Source organism: Otolemur garnettii, unplaced genomic scaffold (genome assembly GCF_000181295.1).
Source record: "Otolemur garnettii isolate 467f Iridium unplaced genomic scaffold, OtoGar3 scaffold00018, whole genome shotgun sequence".
NCBI classification, from domain to species: Eukaryota; Metazoa; Chordata; class Mammalia; order Primates; family Galagidae; genus Otolemur; species Otolemur garnettii.
Genome location: NW_003852413.1, coordinates 1,561,439 through 1,588,263, shown reverse-complemented (window position 1 = coordinate 1,588,263; position 26,825 = coordinate 1,561,439). Strand labels below are relative to the sequence as shown.

General features: G+C 59.7%; 1 protein-coding gene across 1 annotated transcript; it reads left to right on the top strand.

Annotated features, from left to right (window-relative positions):
* Positions 1-22,161, top strand: BAHCC1 (BAH domain and coiled-coil containing 1). The gene is made up of 24 exons (XM_023511258.1): positions 1-1,832; positions 2,054-2,162; positions 2,457-2,647; positions 2,723-2,881; positions 3,054-3,241; positions 3,380-3,707; positions 4,638-5,435; positions 9,184-9,386; positions 9,507-9,643; positions 10,065-10,193; positions 12,632-12,752; positions 13,346-13,634; positions 14,356-14,526; positions 14,614-14,897; positions 15,138-15,245; positions 15,321-15,471; positions 15,549-15,663; positions 15,748-15,823; positions 15,909-16,017; positions 16,568-16,687; positions 16,825-17,001; positions 17,143-18,323; positions 18,936-19,172; positions 19,705-22,161. Exons 1-24 carry the CDS (start codon positions 263-265, stop codon positions 19,909-19,911), a joined length of 7,158 nt encoding a protein of 2,385 aa, XP_023367026.1. The 5' UTR covers positions 1-262; the 3' UTR covers positions 19,912-22,161.
* Positions 22,162-26,825: the final 4,664 nt, after the last annotated feature.

The window sequence follows — 26,825 nt, the reverse complement described above, 5'->3', positions numbered from 1 at the left end:
ACTTTCCCTAGACAGTGACCTTGAGTCAGTGCCAACTGGGCATGTCTGGAAGTGTCAGAGCCCTCCGTTGTGATCTGTCTCTTTCTACGCAGATAACTTCTACCTGCGCAATCTGCCCCCCCAGCCTGCCCTCCTGCCTGCCAACCATAACTTCCCTAGCGTGGCCCGGGCTGCACCTGCCCATCCCATTGGCTCCTGCAGCCGTGACCGGGGTGAGGCTGGGCCTCTACAGAAGGGCCCCAAGGAGTTCGATCGCTTCCTCATGGGCAGGGAGCTGGGCAGAGAGAAGGCCAGCAAGGTGGTTGAAAGCAAGGAGCGGCCAGCAGCTGAGGAGGATGGCGGCAAGGAGCGGCACAAGCTGGTACTGGCTGATGGGCACTGCAAAGAGGGGGTCCCTGCGCCCCGAGGCACCTGTGAGGGCCGCCCCAAGCACCCCACCTCCTGCCTTCTCAACACCAAGGCACTTGACAGCGACATAAGCAAGGCTTCACTGGCCAGCTGTGCCGGGGGTGTGCTGGGGAGGCCTGGCACAGGGGTGGTGGCCCCTGGACGCTGTGTGAAGGAGGCGGTGGGCCCTATGGAGCCTGGGCCAGCCTTCAGCGAGTGCTTGGAGCGGCGACAGAGTCTGCACCACACTGCACCCTACTCAGTGCCGTCGGGCCTGCCTGCCAGGCCTCCTCCGCCCCTTGGCACAGCTACGGGCTCCTATCCCTGCTTGCAGCTGCATGGAGGCCCTGATGGTCTCTGCCCACTGCAGGACAAAGTCCCTCGGGACCTCAAGACCAGCGGGCCCACCTATGTGCCTTCTGTGGGTCACCTAGCCGACAAGAGCCGCCCCTTCCAGGCAGCTGAGGCCTGTGCTGTGGCGGGTGAGAGCAAGGACCGCCACCTGGAGGGGGCCACAGCTCCCGACCATGCTGCACCATACGGAGTCTCCTATGCCCATCTGAAGGCCGAGGGCAAGGCTGAGCGGCGGCCTGGGGGCTTCGAGGCAGCCCTCAACCCCCGGCTAAAGGGCTTGGAGTATCTCAGCAGTGCAGGCCCTGAGGCTACCTTCCCAGGTCTCCCCAAAGGCTGTCTGGACAAAAGCGCCTACTTTGAGTTGCCCACCCCTTCGCAGGACTGTGCTCGACCTGGTCACCAAGACCTGCTGGGTGGGAAGGCTACCCAGGCCTGCTGCACTTTAGACAAGACCCCCAGCAAGGAAGGCCCCACTGGTGCCCCTGGGACCCAGAAGGTGGCCCGGATCAGGCATCAACAGCATTTGGTGGCCCCTGAACCGGAGCCAGGGAGTACCGGGGCTGAGGCCAAGCGCAAGTCCCTAGAGCTGGCTTCTCTGGGCTATGGAGGGCCCCATCTGCCTCCGTGGGGTGTCCAGGCAGGCCAAGGCACAGCCATGGCCATCAGTGAGGAGCAGAAATCCAGTGCCTACCTGGATCCCTTCAGCGGTGGCCTGCAGCAAGCTGCACTTCTGTCCCAGGAGCTGCCCACCCCGCCGGACGAGGTCTCGGCCATGAAGAACCTGCTCAAGTATAGCAACCAGGCCCTGGCCGTGGGCCAGAAGGCACCATTCGTGGGCCTGGGCGGCCTCAAGGCCAGCTGCGTGCAGCAGGAAGCCAAGTTCCCATCTGCCAAGGGCCCGGGCCCAGCAGAGAGGCCTGACTGTGCCCGCAGCCGTGAGCATGATACCCCAATTGGTGATGGGGAGGCACGCCAGCCGCCTGTGGGCATCGCGGTGGCCTTAGCCCGCCAAAAGGAGACTGTGAGCCGGTCAGAGACAGCCTACGGTGCCAACACTGGGCGACAGGGCCGGGCTGCCCCCACATTCAAAGGTACACCCCACCCTGGGGGGGGAGGAAGACCAAGCTGTATCTGGGTGCCCAGCTGGCCCTGACTTGCCCCAGGAGCCCACCCAGCCTTCACACCTGCTCTCTGAAGTCCCCAGGGCACATGACCTACCTTTGGTGCATCAGGGCTCAAAGCGGGACCACTGCCAGTGGCTCTCGGTCACCCTAACCCTCTCTCTTCTTTCTGCCATCTCTGCCCCGTGCAGCTGGCGGGGGGGCCCGCTCCACACATGTGCTGGACCTGGAGGCTGAGGAAGAGAGGACACGGCTATGTGATGATCGCTTGGGGCTGGCCAGTCGCGAGCTGCTATTGCAGTAAGAGCCTGGCTGTGGCCTTGGGGTGAGACCAGCCCCCCTCTGGGCTGGCCGGTTGGTATCCACCTGGGTGTGATTGAGATGTAGTACCAGACAGCAGGTTCTGTGGCCCAGCTCAGGCAGGTCATGCAGCCCCTCATGCAGCCCCTCCTTGGGTCTCACCATGGTGGATTGAGGGCTCTCTCCCATGAGGGTCACTGCAGGGCCCACAGCCTGGGATCTCCCCTCCCAAGCTGTTGGCTCCAGGATCCCTTGGTGTCGACCATGGTGGAGCTGAGCCCTGTGATCTTGCAGGGACAACAAAGATCTCGTGGACTTCACCCGGATGCACCCATCCAGCAGCTGCCCCGGAGACCTGGCCCCTCACCTCATGATGCAGGGCGGCCAGCTGGGTGGGGACTCAACCCCACATCCCCACCCCGCGCACCCCCCCTGGCTGCCCCGCACCCGCAGCCCCTCCTTATGGATGGGGGGACATTCCTATGGTCAGTGCTGGGGTCATGGGGAGGCTGGCCTGGGACTGACTGAGGTCCTCTCCTGACCTCTGTGCCCTTCCTCAGGTCTGGGGCACCCCGCCCTACACCAGAACCTGCCCCCTGGCTTCCCTGCCTCTGTGGCTGGCCCTGTGCCCTCCGTCTTCCCCCTCCCCCAGGACACCCCCACGCAGCTGGTCATCCTGCCCTCAGAGCCCACCCCCCACAGTGCCCCACACACACTTGGTAAGGCCCTGGCCCAGGCTGCCTGCCTGTGGGGCTATCGGGAGGAGGGGCAGCTTTTGGGGACAGTCAGGGCTCAGGAGGCAGCCATGAACCAAGTGAGCTGAGGACTGTGGCAGGGGCTGGGGTAGGCCACCCCTGGCTCAGCCAATGTCTGCCCTGGCCCTGCCCACAGCCGATGTCATGGACCAGACCTCTCTGTGGCCCTCCATGTATGGGGGCCGGGGCCCTGCCCCCCACATGCAGCACCCAGGTCAGCTCCCTGTCTACTCACGCCCCCAACTCCTGCGGCAACAGGAGCTCTATGCCCTGCAGCAGCACCAGGAACAGCAGCATCAGCAGCCTCGGGCTGCCCAGTTCCAGGTACTGGCCCGGCAGTCACACCCAGATGGGACCTGGGCAGCCCAGACCCCTCCCTCCCAGCTTGGACCCGGGATGCCCCACATATCTCCCATGTTGTTGAGCTTGAGCCCAGCTGAGCCTGTCTCCTGACCCCGACAGCGGAAGCCAGAGGACCACCCCCTGGAGCTGGAGGAACCCACACAGGAGAAGGCCCTGAAGTCCACCCACAAGCCGATTGCCTTAACCCCCTCGGCCCAGGGCGCCCCCTCGCCTGCCACAGGCTCTACCAAGCTGCCACCTTGCTGCCACCCACCCACCCTGAAGCCTCCAGCCAGCTGCCCCACACCACCACCGCGGCCCAGCGCCCCGTGCACTTTATCCGTCTGCTCTGCCGGTAGCCCCGGGCCTGGCTCCAAGGTGCCCAGCACCAAGGATGAGATTGGGGACAGCCATCAGCCTGGGACCAGTGTTACCTCACTGGAACCAGGTAAGAGCGGGCAGGCTGGCCTGGCTTGGCCACTGTGCCCAGCCTTCCATGCCCACCTGGGTGTGCAGAGCTGAATCAGGTCTACCACTTGTCACTACAGGGACTGCCCCTAGCTTGTAGGGGCCCCCACCAGGGTCGGGGCACTACACTTCCTCCACTCTCGCCCTCATCTGTCCATAGGGATGACTCATGAGAAGGGCACACAGTGTCTTGGCTGCCTTTTTCCCAGGTCTCAGCAGATGGGTCAGAGGCCAGGCCCAGAGATCCCTGGGGTCTCTGGAGTGATGCGTATACCATCTGAAGGCCTATGCGTATAGCTAGGGCTGGGCAGGAGGAAGGAGCATGTCATTGGCCATCAGGGGCAAAAGATGAGCTTTGCTGGGTCAGAGCTGAGGAGAAGTCCCTGCACCCACATGCCCATCAGCCTATTTCATCCTCTCTGAATAAGGCTGAGAGTTGACACTGGAAACCCATGTAACAAACATAAAACCCATCCTAGTTTCACAATAAGAAGATTCAGCCACGGGGGGGTTTAAGAATTTTCCCCTTAGTTTTGTTTTTTGGTTTTTGTTTGTTTGTTTGTTTTTTGGTTTTTGCTTTTTGCTTTTTTATTGCAATTAATGGGGTATAAAGCCTTAGGCTGCAGGCTTGCTGAGTCAAGGGAAACCCTAATTCAAGCATCATGTTTTAAGAGTCCCCCCCTTTTCTGGTGATCCACACCATACCATTCCAGTTCCTCAGGTATCTCTGGCAGCAGGAGGGGCTCGAGGCTGCCCTGCCTGGAAATCAGGCACCTGTGCTGGCCCCTAATTATTGTGACACTTTACCATGAGTCCTGCAGGCCTAGAGGGCTGGCCTCAGATCCCTCTTCCCTAGTTCCTCAGTCTCTCCTGACCCTTGACCCATCTCTCTCCCACCTATTTCCTGCAGACCTGCCTCCTGGGTACACACGCCCAGCAGCCACCACCGGCTTCTCCTCCTTGCCCTCAGACATGCACTCATCTGACCTCGAGGACCCCAAAACTATGCAAACCGCTGCCCCAGGGGCCCAGCCCGAGCCTACGAGGACGTTCCTGCCTGGAGAGCCACCTCCATGCAGCCCTGTGAGCCTGGAAGATACCGGGCTGCTCTTGGGGACCAAGGAGGCCACCCAGGACCTTGCCACCACCCCACACCCTGCCGAGCGGGGAGCCCAGGGGAAAGCGGTGGACCCCAGCCCTCTTGAGGGGCTGCAAGAACTGCAGTGTGAGATCCTCCTCAAGGGAGGGGGCTCCGAGGCCGATAGCCAGGCTCATTCTACTCAGGGAGGGGCGCAGGAGGAGAGGAGCAAGAAGGAGGAAAGGGAGGAGGGGCACCAAGGGCCCTCACTGGGGGCCTCCCTCCAGGCCCGAGAACAGCAGGCAGGGAGCCTGGGTACCCTGGGTGAGGAGGGGGAGCAGCTAGCCCCTGCAGAGGCCAAGCTAGAGGACTCAGAGGAGGAGCATGAGGCTGCTGCTGACCACAGCACGCCAGCCAGAGCACTGCCAGGCCTGGACGCCCTGGTGGCTGCCATCATCAACCTGGGGGACCTGCCAAGCAACAACCTGCTGGACCCTCAGCCCCCAGTGGTCTCCAGGTCCCCCAGCACAGCCACCCTGCCCAGTAGCTCAGGGATTCATGGAATCGCTCTGCTCAGCGAGCTGGCCGACCTGGACCTCCAATGGCAAAGGAGTGCGCAGGCCATACCAGGTAAGCCCTGGAGGATGCTGCCACCCTTCTTCTGCCCTAGGAGTTGGGCTCACAGGCCCTGGCTCTGCCTCCCCTCAGTGTGGTGGGCCCGAGGGAGTGTCCCCCTCACCTTCCACGTATCATCCTTGGAAGTCAGGCAGGTGCTAAGGCCACCCCTGGCAATGGCTTAGCCAACTTCCTAGCAGGGTGCTTGGGCACAGGAGTGCACCTTCTGCTGCTGTGAATGAGTCACTAAGCAGCCAGCTGGTTCCCAAGCACTGTCTTGACTTCACATGTGAAGATGTCAGGGTAAGGTTGTGGAACTGGGGTCTCACAGTGGGGGCAGGGATGTCTCTGTCTCTCCATTTGTGCTAGACCTGCTCCACCATGGGGCTCATAGCAGCTGTCCCTGGGCCTATAGGGTCCAACTGAAGACACGACAGCCCTCACTCAGACCTGGAGAGGGGCACGAGCCTGCCATCAGACAACCCCGGTCAGGAACCCCATGTGTACCACCAGGGCTGAGGGGCCAGGCGCTCTTGGGCTCCCCACATACCCAAGGGCCCCAGAGACAGGAGAATGACAGGGGCACCCTAACAGATCTCCCCTGTTTCTGCAGCTGCTCTCCTACAAAGCCCTTCCTTCCTGTGACCATCTTCCTCTTGGCCCCCAAAGAAAGGCTTCCTTAGGGGGAGAAGAGTGCCAGCTTGGCAAGTGGATATTTACAGAAAATCTGAAAAGTCCCCAGGGCTCAGTCACTTGTTTTCCTGACGCATAATGCTCACCACCTCAGCTGCAAGCTCCACCACCTTGCCTGTGGCAGGATGAAGTGAATGTTCTTTTGAGGCCAACTTTCCCGAGACCTCTGTGTCACTCCTATGCTGGGGCTGCAGAGCCAGGCCTGTGGCTGTACTTGGGCAGGAGCTGCTGCTGGGCAGGACTGGGCACTTTCTATCCTTAGGGTGCACCCAGGAGGGACTGCTGGGGTGGGCACTCAGCTGCATCCCAGGGGCTTGCATGGACCTCCAGGTCACGTATGTGGGAAGGCAGGTCTGAGCTGCTAGGGACCCACCATGGAAGGGGGTGCCTAGGAGATGTCAGGCACTGTATATTTGTGGCCAGGGCAGCCGATCTGCTGGACTGGAGCCCAATCATTGAATAAATACATATAGACCACGTGTTCATGGTGGAAAGTCTCATGGCATAACCCAGTGTGGGTGTTATAAGTGTCCAATCTGGCCATTGCCATGGTCCCAGGGTGTGTATGACAGGAGTCAGTCACAGCAAGCTACCAAAGCTCTATTCCCACCCTAACCTCTGCTCCTGAGCCCCTGGGCCACCATCCTTTCTGTATCCCAGTTAATGGCCAGGTCTCGTGCAGCTGCTCAGATTGGAGCTGTCCCTGCAAGTGAAGTGATCTCTTTGGCTAAATTAGGTGAGCCCCGTCCTATGCCAAGGAGCTGGATTCTCACAGACAGAAAGTGAGGAGAGTCCTGCGGGTGGGGCCAGATAGAGCCCAGGGGGTGGCCCATGGACCCTGAGGGTGGGACCTAAGGGATGGGGCATGGGTCCAGGGGGTAGGGCATGAGCCCAGAGGGGCAAATCAGTGGCCCAAACCTACCCCCAGGCCTTGCAGAATCATCTTTGAGACCAGGTGGGGGCTACAAGTATAGGGAAGGCATGGGGGCCTCTGACCGATAGCAATGGCCCCCAAAGACCAGGAGACCTGGCACTTTTCACAGAAATGGACTTGCAGATGGGCCTCCTTGGCTGCTGAGAAGGGCAGCTCAGCTCACTCCAATAAGAGAGCTGCCCTCCTCTCTACCATGCCGTCTTTGGGCTGAGGGTTTCCTATGTTGGATGTCTGTGGCTTTGGCCCAAGACATGCTTCTAGAGGTCTGGGCATCTACTGTCTACTCTGGGCACCTCCTGGTTTAGCATGGCCTTGGGGGTGAATTAAGCCCTGGTCCCTGCTCTCTGCCTCCTCACCCTGCATGGGGCATCTGGCCCCAGCACTTGAGAAGTGTCTGCTGGTCACTTTGTACTTGCCCCTGGGCCTGGGGTTGCCAAGTGTGTCCTCCAGCTTGGGCTCAGGTAGCTCACTGACCAGTACCCTCTGCCCCCTTGAGCAAGGTTCCTTTAAGCAGAGGGTAGGATTTCTAAGCTCCTCCCAGGTCAGTGTTACCAGGGCTCTCCCTTGAGGGCATTGGTGTTCTCAGGTGCCCAAGAAGACACTACCACCCCCATTCTGACCCCACAGGGGCCCTCCTGGTCTGCTCCCTTTCCTGGCCATGACCACCCAACATCAAATTGTCTGGCCCTGTGACCCTTATGGATATCCGGTGGAACTAGCCTGTGGATACCCCCCCTGAGGTTGGCCCCTCTGCTAGGGCCATGAGTGTCCTTTCCAGACCTCTTGTCAGAATGGGCACTACACTCTGCCAGTTCAAGCTCTGCCCCATGTTGGGACGGGGACACACACACACACGGGCTATAACACCAGTTTCACTGTTCCAGGCTTCTTTTTTACTTTTTTTTTTTGAAACAGAGTCTCCTTTTGTCACACTTAGTGGGGTGCCATGACGTCATAGCTCAATAGCTCACAGTAACCTCAAACTCCTGGGCTCAAGCAATCCTCTTGCCTTAGCCCCTCAAGTAGCTGGGACTACAGGCACCCTGCACAGTGCCCAGCTATTTTTTTTTTTTAAGAAACGGTCTCACTCTGGCTCAGGCTGGTCTTGAACTCCTGAGCTCAGGCATTCTATCTGCCTCAGCTTCCCAGAGTGCTAGGATTACAGGCGTGAGCCGCTGTGCCTGGCCCAGGATTCTGTTCTTGCTGATCACTGTGAGGACAACCCCCATCCACCACACCCCAGCTTGAGACCCCAGGGCACACAGCCTCCCCTGCCACTTTCCCTACCTGGGGTCATCTGTGCCCTGCTCTGCCTAGATAAGAGGCCTGCTGGAGTGTTCTATACCTAGGGAAGAATGAGGAGGAACCCAGCACAGCTTTGCGGGCCTGGGTGGGTGCAGGGGAGTAGTTACGGGAGGAGACAGGTAGAGGAACATAGGTGCCCTCTTGGGCTAAGGCTGCAGCTTGAGCCAGGTCCAGCCTCCATCAGCTGTAAACACCGCTGTAGCTACATGGGGTGGGTGGAGGGAGAGGACTCCTGATGGGATGGACAGATGGTGGGATGCTCTTAACTGTGGTGCTGGACAGAGCCTCTGGAGCTACCTGCAGTTAGAGAAGCCTAGGAGCTTGTGCCTGCAGCATCTGGCCATGTGACTTTGAACTTGGTTCATGGTGGAAGCCTCAGTGTCCTAAGCCCCAGTGTCAGCTATGGCTGTTCTAAAGCCGCTCATACCACTGTTGTGTCTTTGAATCCCTTGAAGGCAGTGTCAGTCCCAGGGCTGCAGCGTAAAGTTGGGCCTCGGGGCCTCTGATGGCCTTTCCGCTAGTAGCTGTCACATGTGTCTTGCTTTACTTCTGTACTTTGGGCTCTGTCTCCTTCTCTGAAGGGGTGGGCTCAGCTCCAGGGTCCTGTGCCCCCTCAGCAAGTTCCGCCCTATAGCCAGGGAGATTCTCTCTCATCTAGAGTCACAGGGAGTAGGCACCTGCCCTGGTGCCCATCTCACCCTTCCTGGGGGCCCTGACCCTTGTCCTTGCTCCTTGTATCCTGGGGAGCTGGGCAGCTTCAGGGCCAAGCTCAAGATGGAGGGGCAATGTGTGCCCACTTGCATCCACACTGACCTTCCTGTCCCTCTGCAGAGGAGGAGGAGGATGTGCTGGCCTTCAACCTACAGCACCTGGCTACACTGGCCACAGCCTGGTCCCTGGTGGAGGCTGCTGGCCTGGACAGCCCCCCTGCCTCAGCACAGCCCTCCACTGGGCAGCCCTGCAGTGGCCCCCGGCTCACCCCACGCATGCAGATCCTGCAGCGCAAAGATACCTGGGCCCCCAAGACCAAACCTGTGAGTGGGTGCTGCTGCCATGCAGCTGGGGTGTACAGGGTGGGGGCCTGAGCACCAGGCTGCTCCTTTAGCCCTATCCGGGGCCTTGGTCTGACTCACGGCCCATGCCTGGCCTACTAGGTGTGCCCATTGAAGGCTGCCATCGACCGGCTGGACACACAGGAGGTAGAGATGCGCATGCGGCTGGCGGAGCTGCAGCGACGCTACAAGGAGAAGCAACGGGAGCTGGCCCGCCTGCAGCGCAGGCATGACCGCCAGTATGTGGGGCTGGGCGGGCGGAAGGCTGGGTGCAGCCCCACCCCACATTCCCCATGGTCGCAGGCCCCACTCTGCCCACTTGCCTGCTGCCTGCGGCTGCCTATTATGAGGCTGAGGAGAGGCATTCTGCCAGCACAGAAACCAAATGGGGATTCTATAGAGGGCCCAGAGCTATGGGGGGAAGTGGCAGAAAGGGACTAGGAAGCCAGAGCCTGAGCAGCAGGGGTGGTGTGTGCTACCTTGACTAGTGTGGTGGCAGGAGGTGGGGTGCGCCTGTCTGGCCCTCTGTCTGCAGACCTGACTCCTCAAGCCATATCCTAGGAACATCTGTCCCCACCCCAGCACCCCCCTGCAGGCAGTGCCTTCTGCAGGGAGCTAGGGTGGACAGGAGCCTCTGACTGCCTCTCCTCTGGCCCCCAGGAGAGAGGAGAGCTCTCGGAGCCCTGCACGGCGGGGGCCTGGCCGGCCGAGGAAGCGGAAGCACTCCAACTTGCTGCCTGCCCTGCGGCCTGGGAGCCAGCTAGCCAGGACTGATGGCAAGAAAGTCAAGTGAGTCCTGGATTTGGGGCCACCACAGAGCACTGTGGGTGGGCTTGGGCTGGCCAGGGGCTTTGAGGCCTGGGCAGCAGGATCTGGGCTCCTCTCTGACCCCCAGCTCTCTGGACTGCTGGAGCCCCCGTCATACCTTCTCTGAAGGTCAACACTCCCCATCCCAGAATGCTGGGACACTATGAGTGACCATTGGATAGAGCACTGCTCTAGGACAGGCCCTGAGTCAGGGGCCCCCTCCCTTGGCCAGACCCTTGGCATTTGGCACCACCATGGGCCAGTCTCCTTGGGAAGCCACAGCCCCCCCCCCCCAGCTTGGCCACACCAACTCCTCACTCTGGTGTGGCCAAGGCCGTGGCGTCAGCCCCACTGGTGCCCCCATCCAGCCCCCTTGAGTTCGAGGCGGCGTTGCGTAAAAGCCTCTTTATCTGCGCCGTATAAAGCCGTTGGTCACGCTGCGGTGCTGCTCACGGCTGCCGCTCGATGTTATTATCCATTACCCGCCCGGCGCAGTCGTTGGCGCACTCCCGGGCCTGGTATAATTGTCCTTCTCGGCTACAAATTGCCTCTCCCGGCAGGCCCATTTGCATAAATCCTCCAAGCTCCTCCAAACACGATTGGCGCGCGCGTGTACGCACTGCATCAATCCTGATGATTTGGTAATAATAGTTAAATCGGCACTAAATGGTTCCTTCAATTAAGACAGAGGCAAAAAATTAATCTCAGGGCTTTATGTCACAAAACATTAGCAAATGCAGAGGTTACAGAGAGGAGGAGAGGGGGTGCTCATGGGCTGTGGGTGATGGGGTGTTCATCATATGGCTCCCCCCTGCCCCGCACCAAGCTGTCCCCCTGCCCTGTCCAGTGTCACCTGGCAGGGGTCTCCAGGGCTCTTCCTTTGAGAACCAGCCAGCCCTGTGGGGGCTTTTGGGCAGGATGGGGCCCCTAGAGGCTGAGTCTGTTCCTGGGAGGCTGTGTAGAGCCTACCTAGCACAAACTCCAGCCTGGAAGCCACTTTCTCCCCTGACTCTGAGAAAGCAGGCCTCCGCTGAAAGGGCTCCCTGCCTGGACAGGGTCAGGTCTTCTGCCTTTCCCTCCCTCCTCTGGCCCATGCTTATCCCAGCCTTGGGGCCCTATGGGGCCCGGTGCTACTGGCTGACAGTTGGGCCCAGGGGACAGGCCTCCTACTTGCAGGAAGTGGGAGGGACTGGGGCTGGGGCCAGGGCCTTGCACGGCTACAGGAGCCTTGGTAGCTTCCTTCCTGGCCACCTCTCTGGTCAGGAAGGTGAAAAGGGATGTGTGACCACATAAGGCCAAGGGTGGGCTGGGCCTCTCAACCTGTGTGTGTGACTCGTTTTCATGAGTAGCCTGGGCTCAGCCAGCATGTGGGGGAGGCCAGCCCTCAGTCCCTGTCTGGCCAGGGACAGGCAGATGAGCCTCTGCAGCCTCAATTTCCACATGGGAAGTTGGGGTGAGGGGCAGTGTGTCATGCACCTGGCACTTGAGGGTGTAGGGAATGTAAGCCTTATACAGCATCAAGTAGAGTGCCCCCACTAGGTGGGGGTTCCAGGAGGTGGGAGTCAGGCAGGGTGTATTCCAGGGTGTCTGCTCTGCAGGCAGCGACTGGGCCTATTGGGATGGCCCTCCCAACCCCTAACCTAGGGGGACAGCACACCCATGAGGCATGGGGAACTGAGGCTTGGTCTCAGCAACTTCCCAGGTTCTGTCTGGGAGCTAGGCAGGGGAGACAGGGTGTCCTCCCTGGAGACCTGTGTGGAGGGCAAGGGATAGCATTCCCAGGAAGGTCTGAGCCTGGGAGTGGGGTCCCTTAGGCCACCACCCTATCCCATGGGATTCAGACTTAACCACCCTCTTCCTGCAGAGCAGAGATGTTAGGAGTGGACCCTGTTCTCACAGACCTGCTCAGTATCTTCTGTTCCTGCCTGGTAGCATCTGGCCTTGGGCACTTACCAAGGGCCAGGCGTATACCTGCACAGTCCTCATCCACCCTTATAGAGAGAGACAACATCCCTGTCTGTTTTCCAGGTGGAAAGGCTGAGGCCATGGCCCCTGCTCACACAGGGCTGCCTCCCAGGTAGCCAGGGCCCTTATCAGGCCCTGCTGCCTGGCCTCTGGTCATGGTGACCTTGACTAGAGGCCTTCCCAACATGGTGAAAGGATGGGGTACAAGAAACAGAAATGTCCCCATTCCCAGTACAGCCCAGCAGGGGTGGAGACAGGCAACAGCTTGGGCTGCGGTGGCTGGTGGTCAGCAGGTTCATAGGAAGCCCACCACTGGCTCTGAATCCCTGAAGCAGGTCCCTCCATGGGGTAGAGGTGCCCCTGGGGGCAGAGAGTCCACCCTCGGGGACTGTCAGTGGGGAATCACAGCGCCTGTTTCAGCCCTGCACCCACACTGCCCCCCACCCGGCCCCCAGGGCAGTGCGTACCAGCCTGAGCAGGCTCTGCGTGGAGCTGCGGGGAGGCGAGCGTGAGCCCACCCAGAAGCGGCGCAGACTGGAAAAAAGCATCTACGCAGGCCTGCAGGCGGCCTCTGTGGTGAGTCCCATGGCCTCAGCCTACCCCAATCCTCTGCTCACACCCAGCTGTGGGTCCCACTGCTCAGATGAGCAAGCCAAGCAAAGGCCGCGAGCTTCCAGTTCCCCCACAGCAGCCAAGCCCCTGAACCCACTGGTGTCGTAAGGGGCTGTAACTCCTCAGCACACCTGCAGGCGAGTCCCATTGGCAGCTGGCCCTTCTCTGCTCCAGGATACTCCTCCCACCTCTGCTCCTCCTGCCACACATGTATAGCAGAAAGGCTATGCTGGAGCCAGGGCCTAGGAGTTGGAAAACAGCATCCACGGCCAGGACACACCTGGCATGGTGGGTGGGCTCCCTGTTGTCCTTCACCCTGCTTGTCTGCCCAGGTCAGGGGCTGGTTCTTCTGTCTAGGATGCCCTGCTCTGATCCCTCCTCCATTAAAAAAGCTCATAGCTGGGCCTCCTGTTACCCACAGCAGGCAGTGGGTAGCTGTGCAGCCGGGTACATACGACAGGCCTGTGTCCCCAGGCTGGACATCCCCTCAGTCCCTTTTAAGGGCAAGGGGCCAGGCTGGAGCAGCCCTGAAAGCCGCTGTCACCTCCTGTTCACAGGAGAAGGCACGATGCAAGAAGAGCAGCGGCCAGAGTGGGCTGGTGTCTTCGGTGGCCCAGAAAGCGGCTCGGCTGAAGCCAAAGGTCAAAAGCAGAGGACTGCCCACAGGCCTCGGTCCCTTCCAGCGGCTAGAGGTCAGCCCAGAGGGCCGCATCCGCAGGGAGCTGTCCCGAACCAAGAGCACCAAGGCCCCAGGGGCAGCCCGGCGCCCACAGCCTGAGGGTGACAGTAGCAGGGACCTGCCCAGGTTCCCCATCCAGCCAGTGGGGGCCTCATCCCATGAGACAGGCAAGTTTTCAGTGTCGACAGCCACTTGGAGGGGCTTGGCGGGGCTCACCGGGTATAGTGGACCAGGGAGGACCTCTCGCCAGGCAGTCTCGCTAAGGAAACGAGGGTTTCACAGAGGGAGACTGTATGTCTCTGAGGCAACACAGGGGCTGTCTGCACGCTGCACCTCCACACTGGGCTAGGGGAGGAAAGAACCCCCCCCCCCGCCCTACCGTTGCATCCCGGAAAACAGGGTTAAAAATAGCCCTCCCGCTTGCTCTAGCCTCCTTGGCAGGGGCAGGCCAGGCTGACCCCGAAGGCTTATCTAGCCCTCAGTGGACACACATCCAGAAACAGGAGCCTGGAAAAATACATACTTCCTCCTCCTGCAGCCCCCTCCTGGGGTTGGGGGGGGCGCGGGGGTCTCAGATCCCTGAGAAAGAACAAAGAGCGGGCTGCTTCAGGCTGGGGAGGCAGCATTGGGCGTCTAGGCCAGAAGAGGCCCAGCCCTACTGGGGGGCCCCATTGCTCAGGCAGTCAGAGAAGAGCCCGACCCTACCCCTGGCTAGACATCCTCAGCCTATAGGCCCCAGCTTCCTAATAGCCCATAGAGCAGCAAGGGTGACATTGACAGGGCTCCGTTCACAGCCCCCCACAGACCCACTACAGTGCCAGGTGCCCCACCCTACCCACTACCATGACACTGCACACAGTCAAGTGGACCCCTCTGCCTCTCTCCCAGGCAGCGGCTATGACAGTGAGGACTGCGGGACAGAGGCACCACCCAGGGAGCCTGGGCTGGTGCTGCACACAGGGCCCGGTGTGGCCGTGCTGGGGCCCTCACCATCCTCCGTGGTCAAGATGGAGGCCAACCAGAAGGCCAAAAAGAAAGAGGAGAGGCAGGGCCTGCTCGGTAACCAGGGGCGAGGGCAGCCCAGCTCAGCCTGGCAACCAGGACTCTGCAGCCAGATCCCTGCCATAGTACCCCTCCCTCCCACAGGGTCCTGCCGCCTGTCCAGCCCCGAGGGGGAGGTGAAGATCAGGAGGCGGACAGTGAAGGCCGAGGCCAAGCGGGATCGGGCCCCAGGGCGGAAGCTGCAGGGAGCACCAGCTAAGAAGAAGGCCAAGGGTGGCCTGCGTGCAGAGCCACGGGCCACCCCCAGCAGGGAGGCCCTCTTCAGCCCCTCTCGGGCCTTTGCCTGCCATGAGGAGGGCAGCAAGCTGGCCAGTGAGCGTCTAAAGAGAGCCACTCGCAAGAGCACAGTGCTACAGCCAGTGCTGCGGGTAAGGAAGGAGGGTTCCGGGGTCACAGCAGGCTCCCAGGGTCACAGCGGGCTCTCCAAGGTCATAGCACCCAGGGTTTCAGGCCCTTATTCTGGGTGGCCCCTGGGAGAGGCCTTACCAGGCTGCAGCCCTACATGCTGCCCCCATCCCTGGGTCAGCCTGAGTTATACCTGGGCAACTGTGGGTAGGGGGCTGTGGCCACCCTCACTTTGGCCGTTCTCTGCCCACTCCCATGCACAGCGGAAGAACGGGGCCCTGTCCATCGCCCTGGCCGCCCGCAACGCCAAGGCCATCCTGGGCAAGGGCAGGAAGCTGGGCAAAGTGAAGGGCAAGACAGTCCGCAAGCAGGTAGTACTCCCGACCCCACCCCAGAGCTAGCTGGGCCACCCTGCCCCCCATGTGCCTGACCCCTCTGGCCCCCAGGGCAAGGGCCGGGCTGTGAGCCGCCTGCTGGAGAGCTTCGCTGTGGAGGACGATTTCGAGTTTGATGACAACAGCAGCTTCTCAGATGAGGAGGAAGAGGATGAGGAAGCGGTCAATGGCCCGCTGAGCGTGGAGCAGAGCACTGCCCTGGGTGAGCAGCGATGGGAGGACTCAGGCCGCCTGGAGGGCTGGTGGGTTGGGCTGGCCACTGACACTTTCCACCCGCAGCACGCTCCTGTACCATCCACAAGGAGGACTTGCAGGATGGGCTGCCAGTGTTGATCGCCAAGGAGGACAGCCTGCTGTACGCGGGCAGCGTGCGGACCCTGCAGGCACCCGACATGTGAGCCCAGGCCAGGGTGGGCAGGAATGGGCCGGCGGGCCTTGCAGTGCCCAGACCCTCATGCCCTGCATTCCTCCCCCACAGCTACAGCATCGTCATCGAGGGTGAGAGGGGTAACCGGCAGCGGGTCTACTCACTGGAGCAGCTCCTGCAGGAAGCGGTGAGGCCCAGCTGCCGGGGCAGGCTCTGGGGCACCAGGAGAGGCCCTCCTTCCTGCTCACGGCACTGCTCACTGGTCCCTGCAGGTTCTTGATGTGCGGCCACAGTCTAGCCGGTACCTCCCACCCGGCACTCGGGTCTGCGCATACTGGAGCCAGAAGTCCCGCTGTCTGTACCCGGGCAATGTAATCCGAGGTACGCCACACCAACAGCGGCCAGGCAGGCCCCTGAGGCCCACAGAGTGCCTGAGGGCCCTGCCCTCACAGTCCAGCTTCCAGGCCCTCCTGTCCCACCCCTCCCTGCCATGGAGGCCGTCCTAGGTAGAACCAGCTCTCTGCTTAGACAGAGCAAACAGCAGTCAGCCCCCCACGTTTGCTATGAAAGTGAGGGGTGCGTGGCACAGGGAGAGCAGAGAGGACAGGCATGGAGGGGCCCAGACCCCCCACTGCTGGGGTCGCCAAATCCATCACGTGGCACCAGCTCCCCTGGGCAAAACCTCCTAGGCAACAGTCCAAGGAGGGAAGGTGAAGGCCCTCCCCAGCCCTGCTGGTGTCCAGAGTGGCCCAGAGGCTTGGTGGAAGGCAGGGAGTGGCCAAGTTAGGCCAAGGTTGTGGGCATGCTGGCTGCTAGGGCAACTCCAGGGCAGAAAGTCTCAGAGAGAGCCCTGGAGTTCACCTCTGCCCTCCTGGTCTGGGTGTGGCAGCCCCTCTCTGGCTAGCTGTGTGCTCAGGTGCACTACCCACAGGCACCTCTGGTGACGAGGAGGAGGACCTGGACTCTGTTGTGGTGGAGTTCGATGACGGGGACACAGGCCACATCGCTGTCTCCAACGTCAGGCTCCTGCCCCCAGATTTCAAGATCCAGTGTGAGCACCCCAGGCCCTATTGGGGGACTCCTGCCTGGGCCACCACCAGGTCCAGACAGGCTCCCAAGAAGGGGGGCAAGAGCTGGTGGTCATTGTGCAGCCATGGCCCTTAAGCCCCTCTTCCCACTTGTCTGCAGGCACAGAGCCCTCCCCAGCCCTGCTGGTGTCCAGTAGCTGCCGGAAGCCCAAGAAGGTGTCCAGCGAGGCCCCCCCACCCAGCAAGGCCACCGCCCCCAGCCTGTCCCCCAAAGCGCAGGACAGCTCTGAAGCCTCAAAGCCCCTTGGGAAGAAATCCCTTAGTAAAGACAAAACTGGTATTTGCAGGACTGCTGAAAACCGGGGTCAGGGGAGGCACCATCTAGGGCATGGGGAGCCTAGTGGCACACGGGGAGGGGAGCACAGGGGCAGCTCTCTGTGCTCAGCTGGGGCTGACTCTCCCTGGCCTCCTCACACAGGCAAAACCGAACTCCTAACCTCAGGTGCCAAGCCCTCCGCAGGGGCCTCAGACCACTTCCTGGGCCGTCAGGGCAGCCCCCTTCTGAGCTGGTCGGCAGTGGCCCAGACCAAGCGGAAAGCAGTGGCCGCAGCCACAACGAGCAAGGGGCCGGGGGTGCTGCAGAACCTCTTCCAACTCAACGGCAGCACCAAGAAGCTGCGAGCCCATGATGCTCTGTTTCCTGTGCACAGTGTGGCCACACCCGTGTTCGGCAATGGCTTCCGCGCAGACTCCTTCAGCAGCCTGGCCAGCTCCTATGCGCCCTTTGTCAGTGGGGCCGGCCCGGGCTTGCCTGGGGGTGCCCATAAGCTGCTTCGAGCCAAGAGGGCTGAGCGGATAGAGGCTGAGAAGGGCGGGCGGCGAAGGGCGGGCAGCGAGTTCCTAGTCAAGCTGGACCGTGAAGGCGTGACCTCTCCCAAGAATAAGAACTGCAAGGCACTGCTGACTGGGGACAAAGACTTTAGCCCAAAGCTGGGGCGTGCCCTGCCCAGCCCCAGCTATGCACACCCAGCCCTAGTGGGCAAGGACAGGAAAGGGCGGGCACCTGTCCACCCGCTGCCCATGGGGCTGACACTCCGCAAGTTCACGGGTCAGGCTGAGTACCCCCTACCCTGTGACAGCGACTGCCACAGCTCCTACTCAGATGAGGATGAAGACGGGCCAGGGCTGGCCACTGGTATGCCCTCACGCTTCCTCACCCGCCTATCTGTGTCATCCTCTTCGTCTGGTTCCTCCACCACCTCCTCCTCAGGCTCCGTGTCCACCTCCAGCCTCTGCTCCTCTGACAACGAGGACTCATCCTACAGCTCAGATGACGAGGACCCTGCCCTGCTCCTGCAGACCTGCCTCTCCCACCCCGTGCCCACTCTGCTGGCCCAGCCTGAGGCTCTGCGCGCCAAGGGGGGCGGCCCTCACACGCACACCCAGCGCTGCTTCCTGTCCCGGCCTGCAGTGGCCTCGGGTGTGGGCGCCGGCCCTAGTGGAGGCAAACCCAGACTGAAGTGCAAGGAGGCCCTGAGCTTCTCCAAAGCCAAAGAGCTTTCCCGGAGGCAGCGGCTGCCCTCTGTGGAAAACCGGCCAAAGATCTCAGCCTTCCTGCCTGCCCGGCAGCTCTGGAAGTGGTCAGGGAACCCCACACAGGTAGGTGCTGGTCTCCTCGGAGGCTCGGAGCGCGTGATGCCTGAGGACGCCCAGCTGCCTCCCTCCTTTTGTATTTCTGTTCTATCCCAAGTAAAAATGTGGAGAACTCAAGAACGAAAACTCTCCCCCCACCCCACGTGTCCTCCCCACCTGTGTGGATGCAGCAGTGGCTCTCACGCCAGGGCATGTGCCTGGCTTTGTTGGCGCAGAGCCCCATCACTTGGCCATTTTGTGGAAGCATCTTTCTGCACTGGGAGGGCCGAGAGGACCCCAGTGTGGGGATGCAGGGCTGTGCTCTGTGAGTGCCATAAGGCAGCTCCTGTAAATGACACTGGGAAACATCCCAGCCTGTGTCTCTGCCCCCAGATTGTTCAGTGTCACCCTAAGTGCTGTGATTGAGGCACTGTGAACACCCAGGCATGGCCCCCCGCCTCTGGCACGGTGGCTATGAGAGCCTTCCTTCAGCCGTGGAATGCTGTTTCTTGCCCTTGTGGATGTGGTCATACGCCAGTGCCTTGGCCTCTCTGTGTGCACACACACGCAGGACACATCCTTTCCTGGCCACCACCTGTCCCCAAGACCCCTCATGGCCCTGCCCCATGTCTCCCACAGCGGCGCGGCATGAAGGGGAAGGCAAGGAAGCTGTTCTATAAGGCCATCGTGAGGGGCAAGGAGACACTGCGTGTCGGGGACTGTGCAGTCTTCCTGTCTGCCGGGCGGCCCAACCTGCCCTACATAGGCCGCATCGAGAGCATGTGGGAGTCGTGGGGCAGCAACATGGTGGTGAAGGTCAAATGGTTCTACCACCCCGAGGAAACCAAGCTGGGCAAACGGCAGTGTGATGGCAAGGTGAGCACAACTGGGCAGGGACAGCAAGGTGAGCAGGAGCAGAGGGACAGGGCCACAGACCAAGCCAAGAGAGCACCACCAAGAGCAGCCTCCCCCCACCCAAGGTGGCAGCCATGTAGCCACACCTCCTACAGAGAGGGTGACAATGTCCCTGTGGAGGGCTGTGACCACAGCAGTGCTTAGCCCAGCAGGTGCAGTCACTCCTGGCCTCCCTGACAGCCCCTCCTGCCCACCTGGGCCCTCTGCTTCCTGCCCATGGTGGGCACAAGTCAGAATGTCTCCAGCAGTGTCCTGCCTTGTGTACTTCCCTGAGAAGAAACTGTGGGTTCACATAGCACACATGGGTCTGTCTTTAGGGAAACAAGTATTTTCCCAGCTCTGACAGGCCATTCGGGGGCCTGGCACTGGCTTCCCAGCCACACAGTTAGTAGTTTGTCCAGTGACTATTCCAGGGCAAGGAGTCTTTCCCCAGGGACATGGGGGCTCACTGGCCGAGGCAGGCCACCAACACCATGCGTGCCTCACCCCACAGAACGCGCTGTATCAGTCCTGCCACGAGGATGAGAATGATGTGCAGACCATCTCCCACAAGTGCCAGGTCGTGGGGCGCGAGCAGTACGAGCAGATGGCCCGGAGCCGGAAGCGCCAGGGCCGGCAGGACCTCTACTACCTAGCAGGCACCTATGACCCCACCACAGGGCGCCTGGTGACAGCTGACGGTGTGCCCATCCTGTGCTGAGCCCGCTTGGCACACAGCGTATAGAGGCGAGAGGTCAGACAGAGCCTGTTGGGGGGGGTGGGGCAGGCACGGGCAAAGCTCTCGCAATGTCCATGGAAAGAGAGAGCTTCCCGGCCACAGAGCCCTGTCCATCCCCTCTGCTGCAGAGGGTCCTGCTGTGCCCCTGCCAGGCTGCAGCCTGCCCCATCTGTGGACCCTCTTGTTTTCTGCAGTTCACGAGAGATTAGAATCCAAGCCATATTTCCCTAGTACCTCCGACTGTCTCCCACCAGGGAAAGCAGAAATCAGGTGTGTTGTCTATTTATTTCTCTATGTAAATATTGTATTTGTGTGGGGAAGTTTTATGGGAAAAAAGTGGGAAAGGATTTTTCCCCATCCAAATGACAAGGGTGCGTGTGTCTGTAGGGACTGTTTAGGGTTTCTTTGGAAATGCACTGTTCTCAGCCTCGCTGAGTTCCAACTGGGGCATCTGTGATAACAGAAGCAGCTTGGAGTCGGGGCAGAGGCCAAAGGCCACAGGAGGGTCAGGTGGACCCTCAGGGACATGCTCTAATCTCCTGGGGGGCTGCTGTGTAAGAGGAAACTCACACTCACATTTATTTCCTGCCAGTACATCTCCTAGACAAGGAAGTCCTGGGCAGGGAGCCATGATGAGGGCCCCACAGCCAGAGAGGGGGTTCTCCATGTCACCTGCAGCCCAGGACCAGCCGGCCCCTAGCTGGAGTATGACAGCAGCCATGTGTCTCTTACCTCTGTTTAAAATGAAACAAAGACAAACAAGTATTTTAAACATTGATTAGAAAACAAGTAATGTTTTGATTTTATTTCTTGAGTATTTCAGCTTACATCTGATTTCAGTTTCCACGGCCAGTTTGTCTGAGGAGTTATCCTCCCCCCAGAGAGGGAGGGGCTGGCCCCTCACACTGTCTGCCCTCCCCAGCCCCTGACTCTGTGGGAAGCAGAATGGCGTGAAGCTTCCTCACCCAAATGCCCTTTGCTGAGAGCAGCAGAATGGCTCTGCCCTCTTTGGGCTGGTCCATAGACCCACTCAATCCATCTCCCCAAACAACATCACCACTGCCCAAAACTCTAGCCACCATCTTTGGCCTGCTCAGAGCTTGGGACAATGGCAAGGCCTGGCCAAAGGTGTGGGGCCTGGGGGATAAGGCTAGGTCTGCCATCGCCACGCTGGCCCTGGGCCCCAAAGAGGTTTCTGGGCCTTCTTTGCAGCCACCAGATGGCCTGTTGTGGTAGTGCCTGGAGTGGACAGCAAGGGTCTCTCCTGACTGCCTGTGCCCACGCTCTAGACTCTGGTTCAGGGAGCACCTCTGGGGCTCTGCCCCAGTAACCCCAGAAACCAAGGACAACTTGGCACCCCTTCCCTTCTCCCTTGGCTGACAAGGACAAACAGGGCCAGCCAGACCTGCAGCCTGAGCCCTCATCCTGAGAAAAGTGTTGAGAGCCCCTGGCTCCCCATGTCTGTCCTCGACAGGCTGTCCTGGCCCACAGGGAGATGCAGGAAAGTCCCTGCAAGCGGCAGCTGCTCTGGGTGAGTTCCGCGTGAGCCACAGCTAGGTCCCTCAGAAGCACGGGTCGTGGGGGCCCCAGACCCCGACCCCGGCGCCTGTTACTTTTGCCTGCTTCTGGCCACCCAAGGGCCACTCATGGTGGCTGCACAGGAAACTTGAGGCAGGAGGGGCGACTTTGTGATAGAGGACCCCTGCATGTAGCTTCCTGCTCCCACCTTGAGTTTACCCTTTGTCTTGGCACGAGTGCAATATTTGCTCCTGGTGGGTGTCAGGAAGATGACCAGCCATGGCCCTGCCCAAGGCTGGGGAATCAGAAAAATGTCTCAAGAAGAATGCAGCTGGGCACGACGGCTCAAGTCAGGGCCGTTTAGCCCCAAGCACTGAGTAGGAGCCAGGAGGAAGGGCCCTCCCTAGCAGCCTTGTCTCTTGTCCCTCTGCTGGTCCCCCCCCCATGTCCTGTAGCTCTCTCTTCCCCTTTCTCCTTTCTGTATGTGTATGAATGGTATGACCCCTGCCCTTTATTCGTGGTTAAACGTGGCGAAAGCACGATTCTTGTAAATGTGTAAACTAAGAGGATGGTTGGAATTTTTTTTCAATGTAAACACTAAAAACAAAACAAAAACACAAAGGTTTTATGAACAGCAAACTATGTAAAGGCATTTTAGTATTAAATTTTTTATTGATAACTTGCTTAAGAATAAATATATGAACTATTGTACAGTTTTCCATAGTCAAGAATCCTGACTGTGCCAAGTGTCACACAGTCACTTCCTGGAGAGCCTCTGAGCTCTAGGGGTCTCAGCTGGAGTGTCTATGTCCCAAAATGGCTCTTCTGGGCCTCCACAGTCACCCCCTGCATTAGCCTGAGAAGAGCACTGAGCCTTAGGCCAAGAGGGGACATGTGAGTAGGGTGTGTTTGGTTGGCTTAGGCCTGGAGCTCCCCACGAGGATGAGGGTGCCTGTGACTCAGCTTGATCACCTGTCCAGCCTAAGCCAGTCCATGTGGCCGCGGTGGAGAGAAAGAGGGTACAGTCAGCTTCTGCAAAGCACAGGAACAAGGGCCAGGGTAGTCCCCAGAGCCCACTTGAGTGCTTTTGGACAGCAGCTGCACTCCCAGGGGAGGCCATGATGAAACTCGGCCCGCAAACATTCTCCCCACTGACAGCTGTGCTGGGCATGACAGACAAACAACAGTCCTGACTGGTCAGCAGAGGAGCACACAGCCCTGAAAGCAGCCCAAGGCCTGGGGTGTCTTTTGAGAAAAGGGGCACAATGTGTCCCCAGCTAGAGGGAGCCCCCACCCAGGCAGCTGCAGGCCCAGAAGAAGCCTGTGTTTGTTGGGGATGCTTACTGGAAGGCAGATGCGCAGCCACTGCCCTATGCCTTGTCTAAGCGCCTGGATTCAGCAGTGCCTGAGGCCAGAAAGCTCTGCCCTCGGATTCTTCAGTCCCTCAGTCAGTAGCCCCTCTGTGCAGGTAAGTTTGCAGAGTGGTTTCTGGACTTGGCTACCCAGAGTTTCAAGGCCTAGGATGCTGAGAGGCAAGGATGGGCTCAATGGAAGCCCTGGAGCCGACTGGGGGCTGTTGTCCCAACTTGCTAGCTGAGGAACTCTAGGGGGGAGAGAGAGAGGACTGGGTAGGGCCAGAGACCCCTGTGGGCTTGGGAGAACCCAACTTCAGTAACTGCAGTATTTTCTGGGACAGAGTCCAGGCCAGAACAAGGTCAGGGCTAGGGGGCCAGGACTGGACACCCCACCGGCTTCTCAACAAAGCAGGAGGTTCGCCTGGGCTGGGTTGTGGAGGAGCTCACGGCAGAGCAGTGGAGGAGCAGCTGGGGTAGTGGAGCAGGAAGTAGGGCTCGTGCTGGTGTGGGAGGTTGGCTGAAGCTGGGTCACCAGGATCCTGAGAACATGGCTGCTCTGGACAATGGGTGCCCCTGAGGGAACTGAGCAAAGGTCTACAGTAAAACTGGGGACTCTCCCTGTCACCTTGGGTGATGGCCAAACGAGTCAAGTTGACACCAAGAGAAAACTCCAGGGCCTACGGGCCACAGACAGGGCTAAGTTTCAGAAAGTGGTGGGAGTGGAGGGCTCTGGCTGAAGGGGCCACTGGTGGGCCCAGGAATGTGGGCATGTGGGCTGAGTCCAGAAGGCAGATGCCTGCCGGAGCCCAGCCAGGTAAGGAACACGGCAGGCTTAGGTAAGCCCTGGCCAAATCCTATTTCCCCTAGAAGCCCTGCAGGGAGGATCTATGGGTCCAGGGATAGGACAAGAGCCTGGTCTGGCCCAAAGTCCCCAGTGTCCCCTCCCCCTTTTTCCCCACCTTATCTCACTCAGAGTGGTCCTTGCCTTCTAGAACCTCCTGCCCCTAGAACAGGGCCTGAGCAAGGGCAAGGCCCGGGGAAGGACAGTTGTGGGGGGCTGGGCACAGCAGTGGAGCCCCAAGGGTTAAACACACAAGACTACACTTTGATCAAGACAAATGAGCCATTATGTGAAATGCTGAAGCAAGATAAACGATGGCACTGAGTGAGCACGATCAATAAAAGTGATGTTTTATCAGGTAGAAATGACAACCCAGCTGATCGCAATTCGTTTTTAATACCACAAACCAATTGGGGACCAGGGGGCTTTAATTGTTCGTCCCCAGCCCAGGCAAGGTTGCCGGGGGTTGGCTGGGCAGCCGGGGAGAGGCCAGTTCCACCAGCAAAGGGTCATCTGGACACTGAGCCTGCCAGAGACCCAGCCCAATTAGCCCACAGTGTTTCCGGGGTCTGCAGCCACCAGAGTATACGACAAGGTGGGGATGGGCCCCTAAGTGCCAACTAAGGAAATAGAGGCAGTGGCCAGGAGAATGACTTGAATGGCTCCCCACAACCTTCCAAATACATGCCAGGAATTTAGGGGTCTTGGCCCCCACACAGCCTCCTACTGCCTCCCTCATCTCACCCTCTGTCGTCCAGTGACAAGCCAGCACTTCTCTCTTCTAAGAGCCAAAGGACCCAGGCTTGGGCTTTCAGTGCCTTACCTGACACCCATGGCCCATAAGCCCTCCCCACTGCCCACGCCTGGCCAGCCTTCTAGATGGACAGGCCCCGCAAAGACAGTTGGCTGGTGGATCATCAAAGGCTGAGACTAGCTCAGGACCTACCTAGGACCAGAGTACAGCTGGCAAAGGGACCAGGAGGCCTGAGTACCACAAACTTGGGAGAGAGGAGAGCAGAGACTTCATGTCCTCATTTGTGAAACAGATGCCATGAGCCCAGGGCAGGGTTCACAGGAGGCAAATGAAAACATTTTTGGACTACAACCTGGGCAGGGCCCAGGGAACACCAAAGTGCCCCAGACCCTCCCCATCAGTCCCAGGCAGGAAGGAGGCTTCACCATCCTCGGCTTCCTGGCTTCTCCATGCCCTACTGGCTGGCAGTGACCCTGATGTATGGGAACAAGGCAGAGCCCCAGGCTGGACATAGGGGAAATAGGCTAGGGGTCCCAGGGCTCTCCCACCTGGCAGCTCCTCAGGACCCAGGAAGCTGTCCCAATGGCTCTAGCAGGAGTCCCTGAAGCTTCCTTGGGACGCAGCCCTGGGGTGGACTGGGGCTTCCCTGAGGGCTCTGCATCCACCTACCGCCCCCACTCGAAGGAGGGCATCTGACAGGGTTCCAAAGCCACAGATGTGCCTTTCTCCCCTTACACTGTCCTGGAACCCACAAGAGAGGCTGGCAGGCATATAGGGCCTCTCTGACAGACTGAGATAGGGGAAGCCCCAGAAGCACAGAAACTGGAGGCAGCAGCAAGGCTCCTAGGCCCCTGAAGGTGGGGTTGCAGGGGCATGAGCTTTCCTGGTCAGCATCAGGCCCTCTTCCTTCACCACCCTCTTCACTAAGAGCTCAGACCAGCTCCAGCAATAACACAAAGCCAGACTGGTGGCTAAAGGCACAGCAGATGGGTCACACCAGCTACGGGATGGGGCGAGACTGCCATGTGGCCTGGGAATCAGCACAGCTAAAAGCCCCCGACCTGTCCTCTACAATCCTGACATCCCCTCTGCAGCCCTCATGTCCCTACCCACACCCAAGGGAGTCTTGAGAGGGTCCCATAAGGAAGGAAGAAAAACCAGCTGGCCTCCACACCCCCCATGTTGGTGCAATACCATGGGGATCGCATGCATGGCTGAGGTCTCTGGGCACATATGTAAATTCCAAAGTCCAGATAACATTTTGACTTCCACTCAACCCACAGGGGTCCAGAGGGCTTGGGGCCAAGGCCTTTCCAAAGCAGGAAACAGCAGCAGACCCAGGCCAGCAAGTGTTAGCAGGGAGCCGGCCACACGGTCACAAGCACCTGTTGCTGCCCCAGAGCTTGGAAAGTCCTCTGTTCTTAGGTTCCACACGTCTTTTGCCCCTTTCTTTTGCTTAGATGGCATGTCCAGGCTGCAGCACTTGCCACCCCAGCACCAGCACAGCAGGACCCACTCAGATGGGTGTTTCCCATCTCATTTTGAGGAGTTCTCGAGGGAGATTATGCCCATCTACAGAAAGAAAAGGCATGGGACCAACACAGCCCCATAGGCCTTCCAGGCCAAAACATACTTCTCAGGGCAAGCCTGGGCCAGTCTCTCTGCAGACAGGGCGATAGGGCCTCTGATGATACTCAGAGCTAGCAAGCAAGCTGTCAGTTCTTCCAGCCTCTTCCAAGAACCCTAAACATCCCAGAATCTGCCATCTGTCAGACCAGACCTATGGTGTCCCTGCCCTATCAGAGCAGGGCTCAGGGCACAACACTGTTTCTCAGCCCCTGAGGACGTGATCTGCTCCTGCCATGGACACAGCTTGTTTCCTTCTCAGCTTTTCCATCTGTTCATCCATCTATTCATCTGTCATTTCAACAAGTCCATATGAAAGACCTACTGTGTGCCAGGCCCTGTGCCGCACACCATGATGCAGTACCAAGAAGATGACACAAAATCACACCTCTTGCCCAGAGCCTAGCAAGGAAGAAGGCACCTACCACACCCAGAGCTCCAGCAGACAGGAGGGTTGGGGCTCATGAGGCAGGGCCTCTCCTTAGTACGAAGCAGCTGCAGGCCAAGTTTTCCTGGTCAAGACCCCCAGCAACGGGCAGGCTTGCTCTCTCCCAGGAAACTCAGCTCCTGGTAGAATCTACTTCTGGGGGCATCCATGGTTGCTTCAACAGGTTTGAAGAAAAGTGTTCAGCTAAAGAAGCTTTCAGGTAGGACAAAGGGCTTGTAAAGTAGGAGCCATCTTCCATTGGTGCAACCTCCAAAAACAGTGACACAGAGAACCACCTCTAGGCCTGGGCCTCAGCCTTAGGGAAGACTGGCCAGAAGGCCAGTGGGAATTCTGTTCTTACTGAGCCTAGGGCTG

Coding starts and splice junctions, on each gene's coding strand:
- BAHCC1 (XM_023511258.1), top strand. CDS start 263: ATGGGCAGGGAGCTGGGCAGAGAGAAGGCCAGCAAGGTGGTTGAAAGC. Junction 5,436..9,183: donor GAGTGCGCAGGCCATACCAG/GTAAGCCCTGGA, acceptor GTCCCTCTGCAG/AGGAGGAGGAGGATGTGCTG. Junction 19,173..19,704: donor AACGGCAGTGTGATGGCAAG/GTGAGCACAACT, acceptor CTCACCCCACAG/AACGCGCTGTATCAGTCCTG.